The sequence below is a fragment of the Rhinopithecus roxellana genome, chromosome 19 (genome assembly GCF_007565055.1).
Source record: "Rhinopithecus roxellana isolate Shanxi Qingling chromosome 19, ASM756505v1, whole genome shotgun sequence".
NCBI classification, from domain to species: domain Eukaryota; kingdom Metazoa; phylum Chordata; class Mammalia; order Primates; family Cercopithecidae; genus Rhinopithecus; species Rhinopithecus roxellana.
In genome coordinates, this window is record NC_044567.1 from 54990576 (window position 1) to 55017758 (window position 27183).

Consider the following 27183-nt stretch of genomic DNA (forward strand, 5'->3'; position numbering starts at 1 on the left):
AAATTTATATTTCATACAATTTTCATGTCATGAAATATTCTTTTTTTTTCAATCATTAAAAAAATGTAAAAACCATTCTTAGCTCACGGGCTGTACAAAAACAGGTGGCAGGCTACATTTGACCTGTGGCCATAGTTTGCCAGCGTCTGATATAGCCCAGTGGCTTCCAAATCTGGCGATCTTTCACAGTGACCTGGAGACCTTTAAAAATGTTGGTTCGAAGTGCCCCTCTCTCGTCCCTGAGGATTGTGATTCTGTAGGAGCGGGAAATCTGTATTTTTTTTACAAAAGCTGTTCAGGTGATAAGACATACACTGAGGATTATGGAATTAGCAGTACTGATCTCACTCATTTAACTGTTGAAGAAACAGCCCTAGAAAATTTATGTGACTTGGTGATAATTAATAGCAAATAAATGGCATGACCAAAATTTGAACCGAGGTCTTCAACTCTTAAGATCAGCGGTCTCTGTTCATACCATTCTATCATATTCCTTACCCCTGGTAAACACATGAGCAATAAATGCAAAAGACGAACATATTTGTGGCTCCTTCTTTTCTTTTCTTTTTTTTTCTTTTTTCAGACGGAGTCTCGCTCCGTCGCCAAGCTGGAGTGCAGTGGCACCATCTTGGCTCACTGCAGTCTCCACCTCCCAAGTTCAAGTGATTCTCCTGCCTCAGCCTCCTGTGTAGCTGGGACGATAGGCACAGTCAGCTAGTTTTAGTAGTTTTAGTAGAGATGGGGTTTCACCGTTTTTCGGGATGGTCTCTATCTCTTGACTTCGTGATCCACCCACCTCAGCCTCCCAAAATGCTGGGAGTACAGGCATGAGCCACCGTGCCTGGCCTCCTTTTCTTTTTTTTCTCGTCTTTCTTTTATTTATTTATTTTTTTTCTGAGACGGAGTTTCGCTCTTGTTGCCCAGGCTGGAGTGCAATGGTGTGAGCTCGGCTCACCGCAACCTCCGCCTCGCGGGTTCAAGTGATTCTCCTGCCTCAACCTCCTGAGTAGCTGGGATTACAGGCATGAGCCATCACGCCTGGCTAATTTTGTATTTTTAGTAGAGATGGAGTTTCTCCATGTTGGTCAGGCTGGTGTCGAACTCCCGACCTCAGGTGATCCGCCCGCCTCAGCCTCCCAAAGTGTTGGGATTACAGGCGTGAGCCACTGTTCCCTGCCCCTTCTTTTCTTTTTTTTTTTTTTTTTTTTTTTTTTTTTTTTTTTGAGACGGAGTCTCGCTCTGTCGCCCAGGCTGGAGTGCAGTGGCCGGATCTCAGCTCACTGCAAGTTCCGCCTCCCGGGTTTACGCCATTCTCCTGCCTCAGCCTCCAGAGTAGCTAGGACTACAGGCGCCCGCCACCTCGCCCGGCTAGTTTTTTGTATCTTTTAGTAGAGACGGGGTTTCACCGTGTTAGCCAGGATGGTCTCGATCTCCTGACCTTGTGATCCGCCCGTCTCGGCCTCCCAAAGTGCTGGGATTACAGGCTTGAGCCACCGTGCCCGGCCTCCTTCTTTTCTTTATGCCTGGTGCCAGTTTCCGTTCTGAGAGCCAGCCAGGTACTCTGAGCTCGGCTGTCCCTCTGCTGGCTGGCTGGCTGTGTTTTCTGGAGCTGACTGCTGATTTAGCTCAATTTCCCTCAGTCGGCTGGCTTTAACTAGGAGAGATAATGAAGTAGCGAATTGCTTTAATATAAGAGGCAGCACTAAACAGCAGTGCAAAGTTAAGAGCCATTGTTTCAAGGGGTGCATTAGTTGGAAGAGGTAGTTTTAAAAGGCACATTTTACACTTAAATTCACATGTCTCAGATCTAGCCACCTTAAGTGGGACATCTGTACAGGAACTTGTGTTTAATTGAAGCTAATTGAGCTGTCATCCAGCCCTGAACAGTTCTGGAGTGGAGGAAGTAAAGGGTGAAGAACTGTTGCCATCCCAGTTCTACCTCAGCCTCAGCTGTTTGGTCCAAGTAAGGGACTTAAGGATTGATTTGCTTTGTCTTCCTACAAGGCCTTTGAGTCATGCTATTAGGTTTTCCCATACTTTTTATTTACTTTTTTTTTTGAGATGGAGTCTCACTCTGTCGCCCAGGCTGGAGTGCAGTGGCCGGATCTCAGCTCACTGCAAGCTCTGCCTCCCGGGTTCACGCCATTCTCCTGCCTCAGCCTCCCGAGTAGCTGGGACTACAGGCGCCCGCCACCTCGCCCGGCTAGATTTTTATATTTTTTAGTAGAGACGGGGTTTCACCGTGTTAGCCAGGATGGTCTCGATCTCCTGACCTCGTGATCCGCCCGTCTCAGCCTCCCACAGTGCTGGGATTACAGGCTTGAGCCACCGCGTCCGGCCTACTTTTTTTAAATCTATAGATCCCGGAAAGAGAAATGCTGAAAGTGCTAAGAATGAATCACTTCTGTGTCTACTGAATGATTATCACATTACTGATAGGTTTCCACATTTCGTGTACTAGGCCTCCCTTCCCTCTTTTTTTTTTTTTTTTTTTTAATTCTCATCTCATCTCTGACAGGAAAAATGACGGTAAGGAAACACCGTGTCTCCTGGAACCTTCACAGGCCTTGTCTCAGGTGTGGGAGCATAAATGGCCAGTGGGCAAGTTGTATGTTATTTATCCTTGTTCTTGGACTATAAGCTCCTTGGCATTAGAGACCCTGTCTTGTTGGTTTGCTCCTGTACCCAGCATAGGAACGCGGGGATGAGGATGACGTGTGAACAACATTACCAGTGCGCCCACATCCTCCTCCGCCTTGTGATCTCAGTGCTTGAGAGAGACTGATAAGTGAGCTTTGATTGAATGCTATGAAAGTCCTGGCCATTTGACTAACAGGTACTCATGAAATTTGGTCTCCACCTATGTTGTCTCATATCTAAGAGGACAGATCCCTTTTCTAAAATGCAACCAACTTTTGTTTTTTAAAAAATATATGGGGCCAGGACCAGTGACTCATGTCTGTAATCCCACTACTTTAGGAGGGTGAGGCAGAGGATCGCTTGAGCCCAGGAGTTTGAGACCAGCCTGGGCAATATAGTGAGACCCCGTCTCTACAAAAAATACAAAACTAGCCAGGCGTGATTGTGTGCGCCTGTAATCCCATCTACTCAGAAGGCTGAAGTGGGAGGATTGCTTGAGCCCACGAGGTCTAGACTACAGTGAGCCTTGATTGTGCCACTGTATTCCAGTCTGGGTGACAGAGCGAGACCCTGTCTCAAAAAAAAAAAAGTATATAAAAATGGAAACATTCCATACAGATAAGAGAATAATAATTTATGCTCCTCAAAATTACTTTAAAATGCACTTTGGAATTCCTTTAATACTGACTATCCTTACTATCCTTAAAATGATTCACTTTTCAGAAATTCAGTTTTTCACACGACTCTGTACAAGCAGGAATCACTCTTTCGGAACTGAAATTGGGCCTGTTTCAGAATCCCCTCCTGTTGCGTTGTTGTCTCTGAGCAGCTTTTCTCTCCTTCCTTGTTCCACAGGCACCAAGCCCTTAGACACAATTGTGAGGGATAATTTTTGAGGCTTATGTAAAACATCTAGTCCTCAGACTTCTTTAATTTATATTATTTCATTTCATCCTTTTAGTTCTGAGTTAGGTAATAATGTCAGTGGTAGAAATTCCATTTTACAGTCCAGGAACAATCCAAAATATTTTACTTACAATCCCACAGTTAATGACAGGACAGACTTTACTGTGTGTCCAGAGACCTACCCATCCATCTGCTGCCATTAGTGTCTCTTTGGGTTGAGCACAGGAGTCCACAGTGAATTTGTTTTGGACTTGAACTAAGGAGACAGAAGACCCTTAGTAATGCTAACACTGCCTCTCAGGGATACACCCAGGGAGCATTTCTGTTTCAGTGAACAGTCCGTAAGTATGTAAGGAAGATCTGAACGCAGGTAGCCTCACAATTTGAAAAGTAACATCTATTTTCCATCTGAGCGAGAACCATCTAGATGTATTGTTAAAAATAAAAAAGTCTACCAGGCAAGGTGGCTCACGCCTGTAATCTGAGCACTTTGGGAAGCCAAGGCTGGAGGATTGCTTAAAGCCAGGAGTTTGAGACCAGCCTGGGCAACAAAGTGAGAACCCTATCTCTACAAAAAATAAAAATAAAAATAAATTAACCCTGTGCATGGGTATGCGCCTGTAATCTTAGCACTTTGGGGAGGCGAAGGTGAGAGATTGCTTTAGCCCAGGAGTCAGAGGCTGCAGTGAGCCGTGATGTTGCCACTGCACTCCATGCTGGGTGACAGAGTGGGACACTGTCCCTAAAATAAATAATAAAAATTAAATAGCTGTAGAAATGGAAGTCAGTCCATGGTGATGTATTAGAGAGGAAGGAGAAAGGAAGCTCAGACTAAGGCTTTTGTGACTGTGGATTTGGTGTCAGTTAAGAGTTCTCCAAAGTATCTGTCTCAGTGCTAGTTGACTTCATATTGTCTCTCGTAAATGTTGTTTAGGTCCGATTTGATCAATATGTAACAAATCCGCTCCCTCATGTCACACATCTTCTAGGATGTATCTGCATTTTTAGCTCCTTTTCTAATTGAAGTGTTATTGATGACAACAAAGAGAAAGTATGTTTAGCAGTGATGTTCAGGCTAAAAGTAAAGCAGTGGTTCTCATTAACTAAGGTTAGGGAGAATGTGTGTATAGTTTGAAAAAGTTATCTGAGATTTTCTTCACTCCCACTAGTTGAAAAGTAATGCATTGAAATTGACTTTTTGCAGTTAAAATATGGTAGTGGCAAGTATGGATTCAGGTAATTAGGTGGGCTTCATCTCCTACACTAAGGGAAGGATCTTGGTGAAGTACAGTCGCAGCACAGATGTTCCAAACCTCTTGGGGCTCTCATTTTAGTCCAGGCAGTGCTGTGGTTCAAACAGTATGAGTTTCCTACCTAATCAGGCAGGAAAACTTAAAAGCAAAACTTGAACGGCTTTTTAGTTGCTCTTATTCCCTCGTTAGCCCTTCATTGAATCAGCTCACCAGTTCTTTTCCTGAGATAGGTGTAGGATAAGAGAAAGAAAACTGTATTTGGAATCTGAAGACCTGGGTTCAAGGTTTTTTTTTTTTTGAGACAGAGTCTCGCTCTGTCACCCAGGCTGGAGTGCAGTGGTGCGATCTCGACTCACTGCAAGCTCCATCTCCCGGGTTCACGCCATTCTCCTGCCTCAGCCTCCGAGTAGCTGGGACTACAGGCGCCCGCCACCTCGCCCGGCTAGTTTTTTGTATTTTTTTAGTAGAGACAGGGTTTCACCGCGTTAGCCAGGATGGTCTCGATCTCCTGACCTCGTGATCCGCCCGCCTCGGCCTCCCAAAGTGCTGGGATTACAGGCTTGAGCCACCGCGCCCGGCCACCCTGGGTTCAAGTTTTAACTCTGCTATTTACTAGTGTAAAGTTGCTTAAATTTCTGAGCTGGCTTGGGGGATGGTATTTAGGCTTGAATGAAGTGAGTTAGTATCTTTTTGTTTGTTTGTTTGTTTGTTTGAGATGGAGTCTCACTCTGTCTCCCAGGCTCCTGCCACCACACCCAGCTAATTTTTTTTTATTTTTAGTAGAGACGGGGTTTCACCATGTTGGCCAGGCTGGTCTCGAACTCCTGACCTCAATTGATCCACCTGCCATGGCCTCCCAAAGTGCTGGGATTCCAGGCCTGAGCCACTGCACCCGGTCTCTTCCATTCTGTTGATGGAGCCCAGTGTCCCTGGCCCTGACTCACCTTGCTGTATAGACAGGTTATCTTCAATGAAATATTCTGAGCTTTTTATCTATAAATTAATGTTAAGCTAGTATTACCGATTAAGTGTAACTCATTTAAAGCAAAACTAGAGTGAACATTCTATGCAGAGTTTGATGTTGGTCATTGGTAACGTGGGAATGTACCCCTTTTCCACACTTGGCTTCCGTATGAAATAGATGGAACTGCCATAGCTTGGTTGGTGTTCTGTTTTGCAAGAGGATTAAACAGGGAATTTTTCCTTTTGGGGCAGACTGCCCAGGGATACTGGACTCCTTGTCCTGACCACTGGGATCCTGGGGTCAAGATTCTTCACTTCTCTTCTGGCTGGCTACAGAGCCCTGAAGATACTGCTGCTAGGAGACCAGGGAAGATGACAAGGAGGTTTAGTTTTTCAGTTGTCTCTGCTGTCTTTGGATTTGAATTGAAATTTGTTTCCTTCCCTTGTTTTGCTGAGAAATCTTTTGGTTTTGATGGAAGTAGATTTTCTAGAACCTTGAACCATGATTGTAAATTGGTGGCTCATGGGCCAGATGTATCTGGCAAATGTGTGTTTTTTGGCTTCTTTAATGCTTACATTATTTTCATTAGTAGCCAACATGTAAAAGCCAGAGGATTTCACATAAAAATCCAGATTCAGTCAGGTGCAGTGACTCACACCCCTGTGATCCCAGCACTTTGGGAGACTGAGGCAGGAGGATTGCTTGAGCCCACCATTTTGAGACCAGTCCAGGCAACATAGTGAGAACTACAGTCTACAAAAAATTTAAAATTAGCCAGGTGGGGTGACACTACCTGTAGTCCCAGCTACTCAGGAGGCTGAGGCAGGAGGATTGCTTGAGCCCAGGAGGTAGAGGTTGCAGCGAGCTGTGATCACACCACTGTACTCCAGCCTGGGCGACAGAGTGAGACCCTGTCTCAAAACAACAAAACAAGCTGGGTGCAGTGGCTCACACCTGTAATCCCAGTACTTTGGGAGGTCAAGGCAGGTGGATCACTTGAGGCCAGGAGTTGAAGAGCAGCCTGGCCGACATGGCAAAACCCTGTCTCTTCTAAAAATGCAAAAATTAGCCGGTTGTGGGGGTGCACGCCTGTAATCCCAGCTACTCGGGTGGCTGAGGCACGAGAAGCGCTTGAACTGGGAGGTGGAGGTTGCAGTGAGCTGAAATCATACCACTGCCCTCCAGCCTGGGCGACAGAGCAAGATTCTGTCTCAAAAAACAAAAACAGGCCGGCGCGGTGGCTCAAGCCTGTAATCCCAGCACTTTGGGAGGCCGAGACGGGCGGATCACGAGGTCAGGAGATCGAGACCATCCTGGCTAACACGGTGAAACCCCGTCTCTACTAAAAAATACAAAAAACTAGCCGGGCGAGGTGGCGGGCGCCTGTAGTCCCAGCTATTCGGGAGGCTGAGGCAGGAGAATGGCGTGAACCCTGGAGGCGGAGCTTGCAGTGAGCCGAGATCATGCCACTGCACTCCAGCCTGGGCGACAGAGCAAGACTCCGTCTTAAAAAAAAAACAAAAAAAAAACCCAGATTGCAGTTTCCAGCTTGGGCCCACATAGAGGATTTGGCTAAAACTGGGGTGGAATAGTCATAGGTTGCTACTGTCTCCATCAGCATACTTCATGCCTAGCCCTGCAGACACTTGAATTTTCAGCTCCAGACATAGAACATGAACTCTAGTTTTTAAAGCTGGCGAAGTACAATTTGATGAGTTAGTGGTGGGTTACCTTGCTCTTGGTTATCAAAAAAGAGTCCTGCTTTCCTAGCTAAGAAGGTAGAAAAATAACTCAAATAGAACCAGGGACTTCACTAGTATCCTTGCTCCTGTAAGAGTTTCATTTCCATGATTATGGAGCCAGGGTGGCTCCTAGATCCTCAGAGAGCTGTGGGCATCTTTCTTTACATCCTGCTTATTCAGATTCACCACCTCATCCCCTGCACACAGGTGCCACTGCCGGCAGAGGGTGCTGTCTGCTCACTGAGCCTGCTGTCATCTTGGCTCAGCTGAGCGGCAGCTGTTGGGCATGTGCCCTGGGTCTGTGAGAGTTTGGGTATGTCCATTTGGTTCCCATCCCTAGTGCCCACCCCTTAGACCCTGGCCAGGTTATTGTGTCACTGGGGACTCTGTTCAGTAACAGGAAACTGTGGAAAGTTTAATTGTTTTCTCCTCTCCCTTTTTCCCATGCAGCTGAACAAAAGGTTCATCCTCAGTTTTCTCCATGCCCATGGGAAGCTGTTTACCCGGATTGGGTAAGTGTGCAGGATGTTTATTTTATTTTCCTACATTACAAGTCATTTTGGAATTTAATATTGTTAGCAACTGGACTGTGTTTGTAACTGAGGGCACAGGGTGTGAATTCTTAGAGGCCTCCACCTTCTCTTCTCTTCCCTTCATCATCTGTCCTACTGTGCTCATGAAATTTGGGAAATATTACTCTCTATCTCTCTTGTTTCTTCTATCTCTACCTTTACTGAAACCCTTCTTTAAATACAATCTTGTCCCAGCCCCCACCCCGGTCCCTCTGGGTTTCTCTTTCTTCTGCCTTCTGGCTCAGTCCCCAGTGAGCGCCTCAAGGCAGTCGTGCTAAATCCCTGGGTGCAGCTGTCAGGGGGTCCTCTTTGGGAAGAATACCGTCCACTAATTTTCTATCAAAAATAAGAGTAACATTTTCTCTCTATGTCCTTCTGACCCATATCCTTTCCTCCTATGCTCAGTTCCTGTGCCATATTGCTGATCTCATTAAATACCAAGCCTCTTACAGTTTCATCATCCACCATGGATTTTCATAGACATCTCAGGGAAGGTGGTATGTGCAAAACGAACACTTGACTGCTTAAATTCCTGGAAACAGATCGAGTTTTGAGTATTCCTTTATTCCTTGGCTGGATCCGAGTTCTTCCTCACTGCGTAAAACTAGTGATCCTAAGCCCAACATAATGCCTACACACCAGAGCAGATGGCTGCCTGGAGCCTCTTTAGTACAGGATCTCCCTGAGTGTAGGAGAGTGAGGAGCGGAGTAGGTGGCAGTGCCCCCAGACCAGTCTTCCACTCGACCAGTCTTCCACTCGACCAATCTTCCACTGGATTCTAATATTTTCTGAGTTGGAAGTTGTATTGTGAGCTACCCTTTGGGGTGATTTGTTTTGAATTATAGATACCCCAGTTATTGTCAGTGTTTCCCTTTCCTTTCCCGTGATAACTTCGTAAGTTTATCTGTAATTCTCTAGAAGGCTGGCTTTCTTTCTTTCTTTTTTTTTTTTTTTTTTTTTTTTGAAACAGAGACTTGCTCTGTTGCCCAGGCTGGAGTGCAGTGGCGTGATCTCGGCTCACTGCAACCTCTGCCCTCTGGGTTCAAGTGATTCTCCTGCCTCAGCCCGCCGAGTAGCTGGGATTACAGGCGCGCACCACCACGCCCAGCTAATTTTTGCCTTTTTAGTAGAGATGGGGTTTCACCATATTGACCAGGCTGGTCTTGAACTCCTGACCTCATGTGATCCACCTGCCTCGGCCTCCCAAAGTATTGGGATTACAGGCGTGAGCCACCATGCCTGGCCTAGAAGACTCTCTTAGTGGAGGTAGGGACTATGTCACTTTCCACATACTGTTGTAGATAACTTTTTTGAGAAGTGGAAAGGCTTGGTTCCACTGGAAGAACCTGCTCCACGGGCGGTGGACTAGAAAGTGTGCTTATTACATATTCATTCGGTATCAACCTGGGTAAGATTGACGGTGATGGTCATTGCAAGCATAGTTTGGATTTCAAAATGACTTGGGAAAATTGGAAAAGGTACTAGTAGATGGATCTCTATCTGTAGACATAACAGGTGGAGACATTCACTTAGGCAAAGTAAACTAGATGCATCACTGGTCCCATCTCCTGCCTCCCAACTCCGCTGTCCTGCCACTGCCACCAGTTTAAGTTCCACTCTGGCAGTTTTTGCCTCACTATTGTATTCCTAGAGCCTAGCATGTAGTATTTGTTGTATAAATGAATGAATTATAAAAAACGGATGGATTGCCAAGCACTGCAGAGAAACATGTAGTATTCTAGTAGGTTACTGTAGACCCAAGACAGTCACTAGTGAGTAATGTAAGGCTGTAGTTACAAGGTGGAAGTTACTTACATTTTTAAGATGATACCGGAATCATCTTAAAAATAACACATCAGAGTAGGAAATACCATTGTGCTACTCTTAAAGTAACAGTTGATGGTACTCCTGCTTTTTATTTATTCTTTTTTTTTTTTTTTTTTTTTTTTTTTTGAGAGATAGAGCCTGTCTGTGTTAACCCAGGCTGTAGTGCCATGGCTATTCACAGACATGATCATACCACAATATAGCCTTGGACTCCTGGCTCAGCCTCTCGTGTCACTGGGACTACATGCTCCACCACGACAACTGGCTTATTTACCTTCCTTTTTTTTTTTTTTTGAGACAGCGTCTCGCTCTGTCGCCCAGGCTGGAGTGCCCTGGTGTGAGCTCGGCTCACTGCAAGCTCCGCCTCCCGGGTTCATGCCATTCTCCTGCCTCAGCCTCCCGCATAGCTGGGACTACAGGCGCCCACCACCATGCCCGGCTAATTTTTTTTTTTTTTTTGGTATCTTCAGTAGAGATGGGGTTTCACCGTGTTAGCCAGGATGGTCTCGATCTCCTGACCTCGTGATCTGCCTGCCTCAGCCTCCCGGAGTGCTGGGATTACAGGCTTGAGCCACTGCGCCCGGCCTATTTTTCTTTTATAGTTCTTGTTTTTTCATCCTTCTCTCCTTTACTGCTTTTCACTCAGTGTTTTCTCTCCTTTTTTCCTTGGCCTATATTTGTTCTTTAAATTTTCCTCTACCATGTTGCCCTAAGTCGAGATTTCTCCACCCTTGGCACTGTCGACATTTTGAGCCAGGTGACTCTGTTGTGAGGGGTGTCCTGTGCGTTGTAGGATACTTAGCAGCGTCCCTGGCTTCTTTCCATTACGTACCAGTAGCACACTCCCCTACCAAATGTGATGATTCAAAATGTCTCCAGACATTGCCGAACGTTCCCTGGGAGACAAAATTGCCCCTCGTTGAAAACCACTACTCTAGATATTTCTTGCCCTGTTAGAGACTTTTGGGACTAAAAAAGTTATAAATCTTGGTGCAGAATGTAGGAACATTTAGGATATATTTTTATCAGCTTATGCAGTAGTTACACCCTGATTTCCCCTCCACTTCTAAAATTCTTATATTTCAGCACATATTTTGGAATAAGTTTGGGAAAGAACCACAGTAATGATTAAAAAGCCAGATAACGACCGGGCGCAGTGGCTTACACCTATAATCCTATAGCATTTTGAGAGGCCAAGGTGGGAGAATCGTTTGAGCCCAGGAGTTCAAGACCAGCCTGGGCAACATAGGGAGAAGACTATCTCTCTTTTTAATGAATATAATAGAGAATTTTTTTTTAAGCCAGAAAATGAGATCTGAAAGGAAAAATTAATTTTAAAAAACATTAAGGTAAAAAATATTTATTTAGAGGCAACTGTAGGGTGCCTACATGCTTAAATATAAAAGGGTCCTAACAGGATAGTCTTGATTTTTATGGAATGACAGTAAGAGAAATTGGCTTCTGTTGTAGCTGGAGAGATTTGGGTTAGGTGTAAGAAAATTTCACAGAAGGGAAGATGGTTGAGAATTTTCTTTTTTTGGAGGCCTTTAAAAATGAATAGATTATCTTATTTGTCCGAGGTGGTTTACTGTGTTCCAGGTTATTTTTCAGGATCTCTTTTATTCCTGCCTGTAACATATTCTGTTGTCAAAAAGGTAAAGCCAGCCCAGTTTCACCTTCATAAGAAATGACTTACGGTAGTTTTCATTGAGGAAAATGTATGTCAGTTCTAGGCACTGCATTCCCTCTATGGGTTTCCTCTTACTCTGTCCTGGAGGTAAAATAAAATTGAGCCCCATATTTATTCTGGAGGGCAGAAACAGAAATAACATTTCTATTGCAGGGAGAAAGGTATAGACGTCTGTAAGACTAGGAAAGCAATGGTCCCAAGCCACACACAACATCGTGGACTGTTGCCTAATTACCAAGAAGATGTGAAATGTGGGCGGCGTTGAGAACGAATTGAGAGTGAGGAGATTGTAATGGGGAGCAGCTGAAGGCACATCACTCTCCCGCCTGCCTTTTCAGAAAAGCCCCGACGCTGCGCTTCCGGGCATGGTCTGCTCTGTGCCTGGTGCTCCACAGTGCATCAGCATAGACTCGAATGCCTACTATGTGCAAGATAAGTCTCTTAACTCCCAGCACTAGCTGACCAGAGGTTCAGAGCTTTAGAGGAATTATTCAGTGCCAAAAAGAGTTTGTTTTTCACTGCTTACTAGTTACAAGATCTTGAGAGTAAACAAGTCAGCGCTGCTGTGGGCTTCAACTAACCTGATCAATGGTTTAAAGAGATGATCTCTGAGGTCCATTCCAGTCCTGATGTTCTGTAGCACTATGATTTGTTTTTTTTCTCATTTCCACCCTGTCACATGGCTTAGTTTTTTGGTTTTGTTCTTTTGCTCCTGGGTTGTTGCTATCTTGCTCTGTTTTTAAAAATTAAGAGGTTGAAAAAAACTAACCTGGATTGTTTTCTGCAGAGAATGTTGTCTAGCCCAGCTGTGTTCCTCAGCATCTGAGGGCTGAGTCCTGCTCGGTTAGTCACCGTCTGAGTCAGTCCTGGGCCTAGGTCCCGGTGTTGTCTGAAAGATTCGTTTCTTGAAACTGCCATTCAAATGAAACAAGGTGTCCCCAGAGATCACTTCACAAGGCACCACTTTTGTCTGTGAAACACACAGCCCGAAAACGATGGTATCTTCTGAGGTTTTAAAGGATAGGGACAGAGTCGTCTCGGATTCAGGAGAAGGACTCAGTCGGGGTGCCGTATGGTTCCTGACAGACCCTTTCCTGGTGAGAGGCAGATCACACCTGCGCTCAGACTCCAGTGAGAGAGGTTAGGAAGCTGCAGCGTCTAGGCTCTGAATTTGTGACAGATAGTATGCTTTTGCTTCCTATTATTGCCTTGATCACAGTTACCACTTTAGTTTTTACTTGCTTGCCTAGTCATGCTATTTGCATAGCTTTAAAGTCTCTTGGAATTCAAAGACTGATGTATGTATTTTGTACTTTTAATTTTTAAAAACATAATGCTTGTGCCTGATTCATTTCTTAAATTAACAAATGTTCTGAAACACAAAAGTAAGATGTATTCATTATGGGAGAAATCTTTTTCTTTCTTTACAGTGCTCTTTGTAAAGTATTTAGAAAACTCAGCAAAGAAGAACAAATAAAAAATTACCCATATTCCTACCACCTAAACACTGTTAAAATTTTTTCAATTTTTTTCTACATATCACATACATACTTTTAAAAATTGCTTTGTAACTTTTTAAAATATATTTTGAAGTTTCTCTCACATGATTAAAAAATGTGATACAACTTTAAAAAACTAGTATTCAGTTGTACGCATTTACATCTTAATCATCTGTTGTCGGGCACTTTCGATTGCTTCCAATTTTTGGCAAATATAAATGACCACTTTTTATAAGTTTTCTCTGTTGCTTCTCTTCCTACTTTATTGCTGCGACTGCTGTTTCTTCTTAGATATAATTTTATAATTATTACATAAATATCCAGAAATCCTTAAAAACTTATAACATTAAAACTAAGACTAAAATTTCTTTTAACTCTGTGCCCTCCAAAAAGATAGCACTAGACATCAGGGCGTGTATTCTTCTAGACCTTTCACTGCCTTTACCTGCTTACTTACATATGTGTCCATCAGACTTACTTACATATGTGTTCATCGGTAAGTGTAATTTTCTGTCTGTAACGCAGGGTGAAGCAAAGATGATTTCTCAAAGAGAAAGACATAAAACTACTTACAGGTAGTTTGAGGCCAGAATTAGATAGCATTTTGGTTACAAAACTGGAAACCAGAAACCACCTACTGAGCCCTGAGGAGGGTTCCTCTCTCTGTGTGTGCCTCCCGTGGTTACTGCTGAACAAGGCTGGTTTTGCATGAGTAGATCCACCTACCCTCGCATCTAACTAACATTTGAAGTTACTCTAACTTACATCCTTCTGCATTCAGTTTTTTCTTTTGTTTTAATCATGTTGAATTAGCTGACAGGCAAAGGGAGAATTTTTTTAAAAAAACCTTTTATAAAAAGGAAATGTGGACAGTTTGACCTGGTACTCGTTCAAGACTTCAGTCTGACCCAGAGAGTGTTAATGGATCTGTTTCAATTCCTACCCCAGGGAAGAGGCTTCCTCAGACACAGCTTCGAAGCAAAACTGTCCCACGTGACACTTCTGTCCTGTCGTTCTGTGCTGGCTCTCTACCGCCTTTCAACACGGAGACACATGGCTCTGAAACTTGCCCAGCGTGGCTGCTTTTCAAGCAGAGTGAACGCTGCTATTCTCGTAACGAGAAGTGCTAGCCCCCCTCCCCACCTCTGACCAGAAAGAGTACTGCACAGTGTCAGGATTTAAAATGAAACCTTTGTTATAGCCCATGGGGAAAAATGGATCTAGTCCAGCCCCAAACATATCACTCTCTGCCATTCCACATCTTCCAAGAGTTTTAACGGCTCTGACATTTTTTAGAGAGAGAGAAAAAAAAAGAGTTTTGTTTTGTTTTGGAGGGGTGGGTACTTGAAATGGCATGTGGAGAAAAAAAGCAAATGCATGGCATCTTTTGTGCCAATGAAAATGAGGACAGCTCAGCAGAGAGGGGAACTGGAATGTAAACTGTAATTGACCCATAACTGTGGCACGACTTCTGGGCACCAGGGGGTCAGTAATAGGAGTTGCCATCCAAGAGCAAGGAGTGAAGATTGCCAAGATTCCAGAAAACCTGGAGTTTTCTAATCTGGGGAGTGCACTACTCGATCGGGAAGTGCCAGGATGGGTGAAGCTAGAAGCACCTTCCTCTAGAACTTGAAACTGGTTTCTCTATTTTGAGAAGGATTACCTTCCTTGTGGCTTTTCAGAAGCTATTTATTAATCCAACCTGGAGCTTTTCCCCAACCCCACAAGTATGCCACAAGCAGCTTGCTTATTTGGGGTCTGGGGGACATGGTAAAAAATACTTTGGTGACCACGAATTGTTCGGCATAGCCCTAAGGCCTATGTGCCTGGTTATTCTCTCTAGCACCAAGCTTGAACTTGCTTTTTCTTTCTGAAGACTTCAGCTGTGGTTTGTTTCTGTTGCCAAAGAAGCTCCAGGCATGCACCGCTGTTTGGGATCCAGTGGCCACAGTTGGCAAGGAGTGATTTGAATGACCTCTCCTTAGGAGCCCTAGGTCACTGGCTAGATTTCTGCCTCCCTGCGTTACTGCCTCTTCCTGTATTGGGAGTGGCACTTGGCCAGGGCATTATATTTCCACTGGCCTGAAAACATACAGACCCCGATGAGCAGAGGCTTGTGAGAGGGAGGAGGAAGGCAACACAGGAAGAACTGAGACAGATGACTGGGGGCCTCTAGGTCTAGGCATTCTTCAAGGGGAAATTTGGGATCCTTAGGTGGAACAGTCAGTGTGATAGTACCTCAGAAGACAACAGCAGAACTATGTCTGGTTACCTAAAGTAAACTCTTGAGTAAAAAATGTTTAGGCCGGGCGCAGTGGCTCATGCCTGTAATCCGAGCACTTTGGGAGGCCGAGGCAGGTGGATCACTTGAGGTCAGGAGTTCGAGACCAGCCTGGCCTACATGGTGAAACCCCCATCTCTACTAAAAATAGAAACATTAGCCGGGCATGGTGGCACACGCCTGTAGTCGCAGCCCCTCAGGAGGCTGAGGCAGGAGAATTGCTTGAACCTGGGAGGCAGAGGTTACAGTGAGCCAAGATTGGGTGAAAAGAGCGAAACTTTGTCTGAAAAGAAAAAAAAAAAAAGATTCATGTTACTCTTTTAATTGAATTCAGTTTCATACCAAAGAGTTTAGGGACTGTGAAGGTTTTAGGAAATTTGTTGAGTATTTAGAAAAGCTGATGGTTTCAGAGAGAAACTTTGATTTCAGCTTGAACGCAGTTATTGCCAGGGGTGAGGAAATAGCATACCAAAGCATAATCACTCATAGTGATTTATCCAAAACTTGAGTTGTTTCCGTCTCTGAACCCTGAAAACTCCTTTATCCTGAATTTGTTCAAAATTGCAGGATACTGGGAAGGTTTGTGAAAATAGCACAGTAATGTCCTAGGCAGTAGTTGTCTGGTGTGTGTGTGTGTGTGTGTGTGTGTGTGTGTGTGTGTGTGAGAGAGAGAGAGAGAGAGAGAGAGAGAGAGGGAGAAAAAGAGAGACTGAAAGAGAGCATTGCCTCACTGATGGGTTTGCTGTATCTGCAGAATGGAGACATTCCCTGCAGTGGCTGAAAAGGTCCTCAGGGAGTTCCAGGTGTTACTGCAGCACAGCCCTTCTCCCCTTGGAAGTACCCGCATGCTGCAGCTTATGACCATCAATATGTTTGCGGTCCACAACTCCCAGCTGAAAGGTAAGGAATGTTTAGTTTCTTCATCTAGAATATAGACAGAAAGATTAATGTAGCTTCTTTCTACCATACCTACCTCCCCCCACCCCACCCCAGAACACACACACCCTCCCCTTCCTACCATTGTCTCAGATATTTAGTTTACTTTGAAATCTATATAACTCTCTAGTGCTTGGGTGGGATGGAAGGAGGGAATCATGGGTATAGAGCTTAATTTGCAAATGCAGAGATGCTGTTGCACATCTGGCCACACGAAAGGCAGCAGCAAGGCCTCTTGAAGGCTGCAGACCCAGAGCCTCTCCCAAGGGAGAGGCATTGCTGAGATATTTCATTGCAGAGACCATACGCTTGGCAGGGATTGGGAATAGCTGTTTCTGGACTCATGTACCCTGTTTGTTCAATATGGAAAAGTCTAGTCCCTATGGGATATCCCTAGTGGGAGCCTGCCAGGGAGTAAGAACCAAAAATTGATGAACTTTGGTGATTCAAATCTGGAAGCACAAAAACCACCAGGCCCAGAATTTGGCTGGTATACCAGTGTGCATTCTGAAATGTTTTTCTGAACATTTTGGGGTTTTTTTCATAGGGGGTCGGGTGGATGTGGAAGTAGAGGGGAGAAGGGCAGATTGACAGGGTTTTAAATGCTCTGATGACCAGGTCAGGGTCAAAGGATGTTACCAGGATTTCTTCCCTTCCCTTCTGTTCCCTTCATTTCACTTAGGTAAGGATGATATGGTATGACTTGATGGAATTATGTAGCACGGGGATGGCATTATTTTCTGTGTTTATTTACAAGGGTGATTTGGTCCATGCTGCCAAGGAATCATTTCAGAACAGTGACAGAGAGCGTTTGGTCTCAGGGCAAGAAATGCCAGGAAGTGGGAATTGGCCCATAGAGACCCTGCTGTAAAACAGATCTGGTGTTTCTTGACGGAGTGCCGCTGGGTCTCTTGTTGCCCCTTTTCGTAGCACTTTCTCTCACTGTGAAGTTGATTTATTTATCTCCCCATTTGTACTTACGGGTTATGCTTCACTTGCTTGTGGTGGGGGAGTGAGTATGCCACACTTTGCCTTGAAATGGAAATGTGGGTCTTTCTGGGATTAGGCAAGGTCCTCTCAGAGTGTGTCTGGGTTCTCAGTCACTTATGAATCCTAGAGGATTTCCTCATCTCGTGCTGCCTGCTACAGCGTTTACAATTCCCAGCAGAAAGTGAGATCAGGGACTTAGATGCCTTTTTGAACTTGGCTAATTTTTCCTGAGATGGCTATTTGGGTAAATGGCCCTGAGGAAGCATCGAGTCCTAAGTGGCAGCACTGGTTTTCAGGGAGAAGAGAAGAAAATTTGTAAAGTGCTGTGCTGGTGAGGCCCAAAGGGGAGGGACAGTCTGCACCAAGTAGGAAGCCCACTTGACTCTGGAAATGGGCCCTGAAGTGTCCTCCTGTTCATCTTCCTCCCCAGGTGTCCTCCTGTTCATCTCCTCCCGAGGTGCCCTCCTGTTCATCTCCTCCCGAGGTGCCCTCCTGTTCATCTCCTCCCGAGGTGCCCTCCCGTTCATCTTCCTCCCGAGGTGTCCTCCCGTTCATCTTCCTCCCCAGGTGTCCTCCCGTTCTCCTTCCTCCCCAGGTGTCCTCCCGTTCATCTTCCTCCCCAGGTGTCCTCCCGTTCATCTTCCTCCCGAGGTGCCCTCCCGTTCACCTTCCTCCCGAGGTGCCCTCCCATTCATCTTCCTCCCGAGGTGCCCTCCTGTTCACCTTCCTCCCGAGGTGCCCTCCTGTTCACCTTCCTCCCGAGGTGCCCTCCTGTTCACCTTCCTCCCGAGGTGCCCTCCTGTTCATCTTCCTCCCCAGGTGTCCTCCTGTTCATCTTCTCTCAAGGTGCCCTCCTGTTCATCTTCCTCCCGAGGTGCCCTCCTGTTCCCCTTCCTCCCGAGGTGTCCTCCTGTTCACCTTCCTCCCGAGGTGTCCTCCTGTTCACCTTCCTCCCGAGGTGTCCTCCTGTTCATCTTCCTCCCGAGGTGTCCTCCTGTTCATCTTCCTCCCGAGGTGCCCTCCTGTTCCCCTTCCTCCCGAGGTGTCCTCCTGTTCACCTTCCTCCCGAGGTGTCCTCTTGTTCACCTTCCTCCCGAGGTGTCCTCCTGTTCATCTTCCTCCCCAGGTGTCCTCCTGTTCATCTTCCTCCCGAGGTGTCCTCCTGTTCATCTTCCTCCCCAGGTGTCCTCCCGTTCATCTTCTCTCAAGGTGCCCTCCCGTTCACCTTCCTCCCGAGGTGTCCTCCGTTCTCCTTCCTCCCCAGGTGTCCTCCCGTTCATCTTCCTCCCCAGGTGTCCTCCGTTCTCCTTCCTCCCCAGGTGTCCTCCCGTTCTCCTTCCTCCCCAGGTGTCCTCCGTTCTCCTTCCTCCCCAGGTGTCCTCCCGTTCTCCTTCCTCCCCAGGTGTCCTCCGTTCTCCTTCCTCCCCAGGTGTCCTCCCGTTCATCTTCCTCCCCAGGTGTCCTCCCGTTCTCCTTCCTCCCCAGGTGTCCTCCCGTTCTCCTTCCTCCCCAGGTGTCCTCCGTTCTCCTTCCTCCCCAGGTGTCCTCCCGTTCTCCTTCCTCCCCAGGTGTCCTCCCGTTCACCTTCCTCCCGAGGTGCCCTCCTGTTCACCTTCCTCCCGAGGTGTCCTCCGTTCTCCTTCCTCCCCAGGTGTCCTCCGTTCTCCTTCCTCCCCAGGTGTCCTCCCGTTCTCCTTCCTCCCCAGGTGTCCTCCCGTTCATCTTCCTCCCCAGGTGGCCTCCCGTTCATCTTCCTTCCGAGGTGCCCTCCCGTTCATCTTCCTCCCGAGGTGCCCTCCTGTTCACCTTCCTCCCGAGGTGCCCTCCTGTTCATCTTCCTCCCGAGGTGCCCTCCTGTTCACCTTCCTCCCGAGGTGCCCTCCTGTTCACCTTCCTCCCCAGGTGTCCTCCCGTTCATATTCCTCCCCAGGTGCCCTCCTGTTCTCCTTCCTCCCGACGTGTCCTCCTGTTCATCTTTCTCCTGAAGTGTCCTCCTGTTCATCTTCCTCTCCAGGTGTCCTCCTGTTCATCTTCCTCCCGAGGTGTCCTCCTGTTCATCTTTCTCCCGAGGTGTCCTCCTGTTCATCTTCCTCCCGAGGTGCCCTCCTTTTGATCTTCCTCCCGAGGTGCCCTCCTTTTGATCTTCCTCTCGAGGTGCCCTCCTTTTGATCTTCCTCCCGAGGTGCCCTCCTGTTCATCTTCCTCCCGAGGTATCCTCCTGTTCACCTTCCTCCCGAGGTGCCCTCCTGTTCATCTTCCTCCCGAGGTGCCCTCCTGTTCATCTTACTCCCGAGGTGTCCTCCTGTTCATCTTCCTCCCGAGGTGCCCTCCTGTTCTCCTTCCTCCCGAGGTGCCCTCCTGTTTATCTTCCTCCTGAGGTGCTCTGTTCATCTTCCCATCTCCACTAAAAACAACCCACAGAGTTCAGTGAGCTGCCTGTCTCAGAGCTGTAGCCTCAGCCAAGACATTGTTCCTGCACCAAATGACCTGTGGCTTCTTTAGGTGTGAATGTGAAGGACCTGCAGCCCTTGCCCATGAAGCATCTGTTTTCAGCAGCTTCTATTCCATGGAAAGGAATACCTTGGCCTTTTAATAGGCCATCAGTGAGTCTTTTTCTTGCAGCTATTGTTAAGTAAAGGTTAAGAAAATAAGGGTAGGCTGAGTGCGGTGGCTCACGCCTGTAATCCCAGCGCTTTGGGAGGCCGAGGCGGGTGGATCACCTGAGGTCAGGAGTTTGAGACAGCCTGGCCAACATGGCGAAACCCTGTCTATACTAAAAATACCAAAAATTAGCTGGGCTTGTTGGTGGGCACCTGTAATCACAGCTTCTCAGGAAGCTGAGGCAGGAGAATTGCTTGAACCTGGGAGGTGGAGGTTGCATTGCAAACTATACTGCAGCCTGGGCAGGCAGAGCAAGGCTCCATCTCAAAAATAATAATAATAATAATTAAGAATTAAAAATTAAAAAAAAAAAAGAAAATATGGGTAAAAGGAAGGTAAGATGGTAAGTACAGAGAAAGAAATTGGTTGTTCCCTGATTTGAGGCCAAGGTACTTTTTCTAGGACTCTTCCATGGTGGGTCATAATGAGTACCTTCTAGCCAGGAGAGACATGTAAAAATAAAGCCCGTACTTGAGACCCTACTCTTCATTACTGGTCTGCTCCTGACTCTCACCTCATTGTTACCTCAGTGAGGTAATTGGGGCCAAGAAGAGTATGAGTTGAGGTGGTCAGAGGCTCCAAGGGTGTTTCAAGGAAAAACGGCCCAGGCCACAGGATATAACACTCAGCGAGGACAGAGAGCTCTGTGGACGTGCTGCCAACTACCCGGTGTGCAGCTGAGGCGGCCATCCAGACCCCACTGTGTGGGCTGCCGTTGGGAGAGGGGCGAGCAGAGTCTAGACCCCACTGTGTGGGCTGCCATTGGGACAGGGGCGAGCGGAGTGCTCAGCAGGGCTGGCTGGTGGGAAGATGCACTTTTCCATTTCCCAGCACATGAGTCATCATCCTTGGTCCCCTGTGCTGTGCTTGCCTGGACAGTGGCAATAAGGGGGTGTTGTGGCTGAGTAGCAGCATCTGTGCTGGGGGTGGAGAAGGAAGGGGGTTGGGGAGAGGGTAAAGATTTAAATCCTTCACTAATCAGCAGCAGTTTGAATCACATTTTTATGAGTAAGGAAGTGATAAATCAGCCCTGCGTGTTCAACCCCCAAGTCCCGTCAGCCAGTGCCCTTCTAAAGGTTTCTCCCCTGGCCAGTCTGCATGCTGTCAGAGTTGCCACCCACCCTCAGGGCCCCGGCTGCCTGAAGCCAGGAAGCAAGAGCCTGATGCTGCCGTGCCCTCCCAGGTGCTGGGGTCTGTGGTGAATTGGCAGTCACTGCAAGCTACAGAACATCTGGGCCATCATTTTTCTTTCCATTCCTTCTTGGACATGTCCTTCTGGGTGGGTGTTCGCACATGTCAGTTTCTGGACTCTGTGGAGGAGGAACATTCCAGCCTGAAGCAGAAGTGATCTTGTGGCCCACCAGGCAGCTGAGATCCTCGCAGTCTCTACCTGAGTCTTCCCTGTAGATGTGGTGCCTAAGGAGTGTGATCTGGAGAGCCACAGGGAGCAGATTCCTTTCTTTAAAAGTGTGTCCTTTGCTGATGCCTCTAATGCTGTCGTGAATCATTTGTTTTTGTGTGTTCAGCGCTACCCTTGTATAACTATCTTCTTTTCACAAATCAGTAATCCAGAATGGAAATCATATTGTTGCTAACATTTTACTGTGATTACTTTTCAAGTGTGTAGAAAAGCTTTGGACACTGCAGAAGGCAAAATGAAAGGAAAAGTTTCAGTGGTGGTGAGAGAATGGCATCTTTGCCTTTCCCTCGGTTATGGTTTTCCCAGGAGCCCACTCCGCTCTTGGGCACAGAGGATGTGAGGCCAGATTTGCCCCCCTTCCTACAGGGCGAAATAAGTTGAGTAATGCCACATTATTTAGCCAACTAAACTTTCCAGTTTCAGTAGTGGTCTTAAAACTCATGGGTTCACGGGTGTTGGTGGAGAGACCTTGATCTCTTCTCGGATGGGCCCTATGCAGAGTCCTACGTCAGTGGATACGGAATTCTAGAATCCTCATACTGCACACTCAGGTAGTTGGGGATAGATAAATTTGAGGGGTGGGACAAGGGACATTTGAGGGCCTTGGCTTAGGGCCTGGTATTTATTAGGCATTCAGTAAGCATTTGCTGAGTGCATGGGTGAGGAAGGCAACAGTTCTGGGAAAGCCAGCTCTCACTGAGCAGTGTGTTCCTTACCTGGCCCAGGTCCAAAGCTGGTGGTGAGATAGGTGGTTCCCAGAGTGATGTCATAACTGGTAATCTCTCTAAGGCATTCCTGAGCCTGAAGGGAGGAAGGGCTTTCTCCACGTGCCTCAGTATTTAACACTTCAGTAGTCATCTAATTGGTTGACGTGATGCCGGAGGGTGACCTATTGATCTACACCACAAGTACGCCAAGAATTTTAATTTTTTAAAAATTTTGTAATTTAAGGAAATAAAACTCTAGTTTCTTGAAGGGAAGAATTGAAGCAGCATTGTTGTAGGGGAGCACTGAAACCCCCTTGCATCCCCCATCTGTGCCCAATTTGCTCCAATCTGGCCTTTTTTTTGTTCTTTCTTCATTTTCTCTCCCCCTGTCTTGTTCTCTCTTTTTCAAAAATGTTTTATAATTCCTGGAATCAAAAGCATCTCAGGCACACACTGTTTTATTTTACTGTATTATTGGATTATACCGCCTGTAAATCACTGGATGTTACTCATTGGCCACCACTGGAATAACTTCCCTTTTCTGTGCCCTGGCTCCCTCTTTTTCCCCTCTACCAGTTTCATAGCACATATATCCATTTCAGCTTTGCAGAGAAGCCCCGGTGGCAGCAAGAGGGCACCCAAGAGACACTTCTTGCATGTGCTATTGGTATTGCCTGCTTTTAGGGGATATTTGGGAGTTGGGATTGAGGTAGAGCCTGACTTGCATTCCTTTCATTATCATTTATGCTTGCTTTTTTTGGGCGGGGGGAGGGAGGGAGAGCGTCTCGTTCTGTCGCCCAGTCTGGAGTATAGTGGTGCGATCTCGGCTCACTGCAACCTCTGCCTTCCGGGTTCAAGTAATTCTCTTGCCCCAGCCTCCTGAGTAGCTGGGATCACAGGCGCCCACCACCATGCCTGGCTAAGTTTTCTATTTTTAGTAGAGACGGGGTTTCACCATGTTGGCCAGGCTGGTCTCGAATTCCTGACTTCATGATCTGCCTGCCTCGGCCTCCCAAAGTACTGGGATTACAGGCATGAGCCACTGCGCCCAGCCTTATGCTTGCTTTGAATGGTGTTAGTAATCCTGAATTACAGGAGGTAGAGGGAGTGTCACATGTGGGTCTCTAGAGGGACAGAGAGCTAGCTAACTACAGCTGTCTGTGTAGGACTGATAGCTTTAACTTGTAGGTGTGGGGTGTTTCATGCCTCTGTTGTGATGGGAGGTGACTCTAGTTGAGTTTGGTTTGCAACCGAAATGTTCTTGTCTTCCAGCATACTACCCATCTTAGAGACCTTCAGAAAAGCAGTTTGCTCCTCTGTGGTGATTCACTTCTATCGTGAGTCTCTCACCCAAGCAGAATGTATGAAGTGCCTAATCCTCCGCTTGTCAGAACAGTTGTACAGGAAATCCACCTTCCATAAGAGGTTAGGCTTGAGTTAGCTGTGTAAACTGTCCCCCTCAGTCCTCCTCCTGTATCTCTGGTGCTGGAAACCCTTGGGCTTTTTCTCTACAAGGATCTGTGGGTAGATTTCCATAGGTACTCAGTGCTACCTGACCTTCATTTTCAGGATGCCTCAGTTTAGAGAAAATGAACAGAGCCAGCAAGGAATTTTGTGAGAAGTAGATTCAAAGGTCAGAATAGGTTAGGCTTTGGAAGGCAGGCCAGGGAAGGATGCATGCTTTAGCTCTGCCCTCTTTCCCTACGGGAAGATAGAACTCTCGACAGGCCGCTTAGTGTAGACTGCTCTCGGCACCTCGGCCTATGGATCTGCCTGTAGTTCCCTGAAAAAGAAGTTAAAGAAGTGAGTATGTCAAGGGACCCACCTGTCTTTTTAGCTCTGGGTTCCAGGGTCCTTGTTTTCAGAATGTATTTAGGCTAGGGAAGGAGAAATAGGAAAAGCCAAAGAAATGAGAAGATTGTCCTCTCAATAAAATTAAGCCTCTTATCATATCAGTTGAAGAAATGGTCTTTGTTTTGCCCCAAGATAGCAATGTGGTTTGGTGTCCATGGCTGCTTTGCTGTGGAGTGCAGAAATGCAATATCCCATGTTGCCGAGATTTCGTTTCTTTTGCCATTTTATAGCTTCTCAATTTGATTGATTGTGGTTTTACTTTTTTTTTTTTTTTTTTTTTTTTTTTTTTTTTTGTCCTGACGTGGACTTTTTCTGAAGGAGAAACGTTATTTGGGGGAATTTTGGCAGCAGGACACTTTTCTTTCTTTCTTTCTTTTTTTTTTTTTTCTGAGACAGAATATTGCTCTGTGGCCCAGGCTGGAGTACAGTGGCACAATCTCAGCTCACTGCAACCTCTGCCTCCTGGGTTCAAGCGATTCTCATGCCTCAGCCTCCCAAGTAGCTGGGATTACAGGCACAGGCCACCACACCCGGCTAATTTTTATATTTTTAGTAGAGACAGGGTTTCGCCACGTTGGCCAGGCTGGTCTCGAACTCTTCACCTCAAGTGATCCACCTGCCTCAGCCTCCCAGAGTGTTGGGATTACAGGCATGAGCCACTGTGCTTAGCCTGGCAGCAGGACTTTCAGCTACCTTTTCAGAGCTCTAAGTTTTCTAAATGTATAGCTTGGGTGTGGGTGTGGGACTCAGGCCAGATACATACTGTGTGCTGAATTCACAGAGAAAGTAGTTATGTTCTAGGGGGATGGTTAGGGGTGGGAAGTGTTGAACTTTGGACCCTAACCAAGTAAATGCCTATCTGAGGAAGGATTGTGGTTTTTACAGGGTGTGACCAGTGATGACAGCCACAGCAATGACTCGTGCTAATACATGACGACACTTTATAGTTCCTGCATATGTGTTTTCCTTTGATTCTCTTGTCAGCCCTGTGTGACAGACTGGACAGAAATTTTGTGTCCTATTTCATAGATGAGGAAAAACGTATCAGAAAGGTTAAGCAGGGTTGCACAGCTAGTAAATTATACACAGGTGTCAATTGTCCACCCTTTAATATCAGAAAACAGGAAAAACTTCTCTGGGCAGCTAGACAGTGCAAGGAATTCCCCCCCAAATCTGAGCAGTCTTTTGTTCTCTGATGAAGAAAGTGACCTGTGAATCTGGTCTGAGACAGGAAGAGGAACAAGAGTAAAGGTAAGAGAGTTGGGGTAAGTCCGAATTCTCTTGAGTGGCATGAGACTCGGTAGGGCTACAACAAACAAGCTAGCAGAAGGTGGTTGTTTGGGCAACTCCGGGCTGTCTGGCGTCCATGTCCACTATATCATGAGTAGAGGAAGCCTCCCTCTCAAATGGAAAGCATAGTCCATGACTAGTTGGTAGAAGTGTTTATTCTTTCTCTTGGTTTAGAATATATAGTGTCTCTTAAAAAGGGGGTGGGCAGATTTTTTTAAGGAACATTGTTTCATATTTTCATCATCATGTCTAGTATCCCTCTTGTTTTAGAAAAGAGGCCTTTTACATGCTATTCTTAGAAGAGATTGTGCTTCTTTTTGTGGCCTGGGGAGAAGGTAGATATGTCATTGATACAGAAAATAGTGTGAGAGTATAAAACATCTGAAAGAAGGATAAAGTAAATGCACATGTAACTACCATCCAGGTTAAGAAATAGAATATTGTCAGTCACTCAGATGTTCCTGTATACTTCATCTCTGTATAGCTATAGTTACCTCCCCAGCAGGTAACTGTCATCCTGACCTGCAAATTCATTTCTTTGCTTTTCTTTGTAGTGTTATCAACTAGTATGTATATGTGTGTATGTATATATATATATATATATATATGAAATATAATTTGGGGCCAGGCACAGTGACTCGCGCCCGTGATCCCAGCACTTTGGAAGGCCGAGGCGGGCAGATCACTTGAGGCCAGGAGTTCAAGACCAGCCTGGTCAGCATGGGGAAACCTTGTCTCCACTAAAAATGCAAAAATTAGTCTGGATGCGATGGCTCACACCTGTAATCCCAGCACTTTGGGAGGCCGAGGCGGGTGGATCATGAGGTCAGGAGTTCTAGACCAACCTGGCCAAGATGGTGAAACCCCATCTCTACTAAAAATACAAAAATTAGCTTTACATGGTGGTAGGCGCCTGTAATCCCAGCTACTCAGGAGGCTGAGGCAGGAGAATCGCTTGAACCTGGGGGGGCGGAGGTTGCAGTGAGCCGAGATCGTGTCACTGCACTCCAGCTTGGGCAACAGAGTAAGACTCCGTCTCAAAAAAAAAAAGTTAGCTGGGCACGGTGGCACACGCCTGTAATCCCAGCTATTCAAGAGGCTGAAGCACAAGAACTGCTTGAACCCAGGAGGTAGAGGTTACAGTGAGCCAAGATCACACCACTGCACTCCAGCCTGAGTGACAGAGCAAGACTTTGTCTCAAAAAAGTCAAAGTAAAACGAAACACATAATTTTGCTTTGCTTACATATAGATGGAATCGTGCTAATCATACTATTTATATTATTTTCTCCCTGGTTTGTTTTGTTTCATATGTTTGCGAGTTCTGTCCATGTTCACATGTGTAGCTGTAGTTCATTCATTTTCATTGCGGTAATCCTACATTTTAGTCACATTAGTTTATCCATTCTTCTGTTGATGGGCATTTCAGTTGTTTTCTCTTTGGGACTATTAAAAGCATTGAGTCTGTTGATGGTTACTGCAGTTATTGGTACATTGGGAGTTATATACATCTTCCTATATTTTAAAATGAATTTTATTGAAGTAAAGTTTACATACAATAAAATACACCCACTTTAAGCATGCACTTCAGCCAGTTTGACAAATTTACATGCCCAAGTAAGTAATCATCACAATCAAGATAGAGAATATTTCCATTATCCCAGAAGTTCTCTTTGTGCCCATCCCAGTTGATCTCCATCCCACCCCTTGCCCTAGGCGACTGCTTATCTGTTTTCTGTCATTCTATGTTAGATTTGTCTTTTCTGGAGTTTCATGTAAATGAAATCCTAAGAGTATGTACTCTTTGTGTCTAATGTCTGACTTCTTTAGCCTCAGCATAATAATTTTTAGATTTATTCATGTTGTTACATGTATCAGTATTTCATTCCCTTGTATTACTGAGGAGTCTGGATATTCTGTAGTTTTGTTTATCCAGTTACCTGTTGATAAA

General features: G+C 46.0%; 1 protein-coding gene across 3 annotated transcripts in view; it reads left to right on the forward strand.

The window, feature by feature from the left end:
- The window catches only part of SMG6 (SMG6 nonsense mediated mRNA decay factor), a 250270-nt gene that overhangs the window by 48658 nt on the left and 174429 nt on the right, over nucleotides 1–27183 (forward strand). For all 3 annotated transcript variants that reach the window (XM_010388492.2, XM_030922768.1, XM_010388493.2), the window contains 2 exons: nucleotides 7956–8017; nucleotides 16130–16275. In XM_010388492.2, the coding sequence (XP_010386794.1) occupies nucleotides 7956–8017; nucleotides 16130–16275 (208 nt within the window). The remainder of the gene's footprint in view (nucleotides 1–7955; nucleotides 8018–16129; nucleotides 16276–27183) is intronic.